Source organism: Sesamum indicum, linkage group LG2, assembly GCF_000512975.1.
Source record: "Sesamum indicum cultivar Zhongzhi No. 13 linkage group LG2, S_indicum_v1.0, whole genome shotgun sequence".
NCBI classification, from domain to species: domain Eukaryota; kingdom Viridiplantae; phylum Streptophyta; class Magnoliopsida; order Lamiales; family Pedaliaceae; genus Sesamum; species Sesamum indicum.
Genome location: NC_026146.1, coordinates 8,804,839 through 8,805,114, shown reverse-complemented (window position 1 = coordinate 8,805,114; position 276 = coordinate 8,804,839). Strand labels below are relative to the sequence as shown.

At 48.6% G+C, this 276-nt stretch overlaps 1 protein-coding gene across 1 annotated transcript in view; it reads left to right on the top strand.

The window, feature by feature from the left end:
- Nucleotides 1–276, top strand: part of LOC105155871 — a gene marked incomplete in the record, with an annotated part of 1,186 nt that overhangs the window by 238 nt on the left and 672 nt on the right. The window contains 1 exon segment of the mRNA XM_011071855.2: nt 1–276. Within this exon segment, the coding sequence (XP_011070157.2) occupies nt 1–276 (276 nt within the window).

The following is a 276-nucleotide window of genomic DNA, read 5'->3' as shown; positions in this document are numbered from 1 at the left end:
TTCATCGTCTTCGACTTCTCCTCCCTCTCCCTCGCGCGCGACATGCTCGCGAAGGAATCCTTAATCCCGATATCATCCTCTAACAGCGCCGAATTCACTACCCACCTCTCCCGCATCAATCACAACTTCCCCTATCTCCTAGCTGTCTACGTTGTTTTCGTGCTTTCTTACCTCATCATCACGCTCACCTCCACAGTAGCCATAATCATAGTATCCTCCGAATCTTACTACAACAAGAGCTTATCCTTAACCGAGCTGTCTTCAAGAATAGCCAAG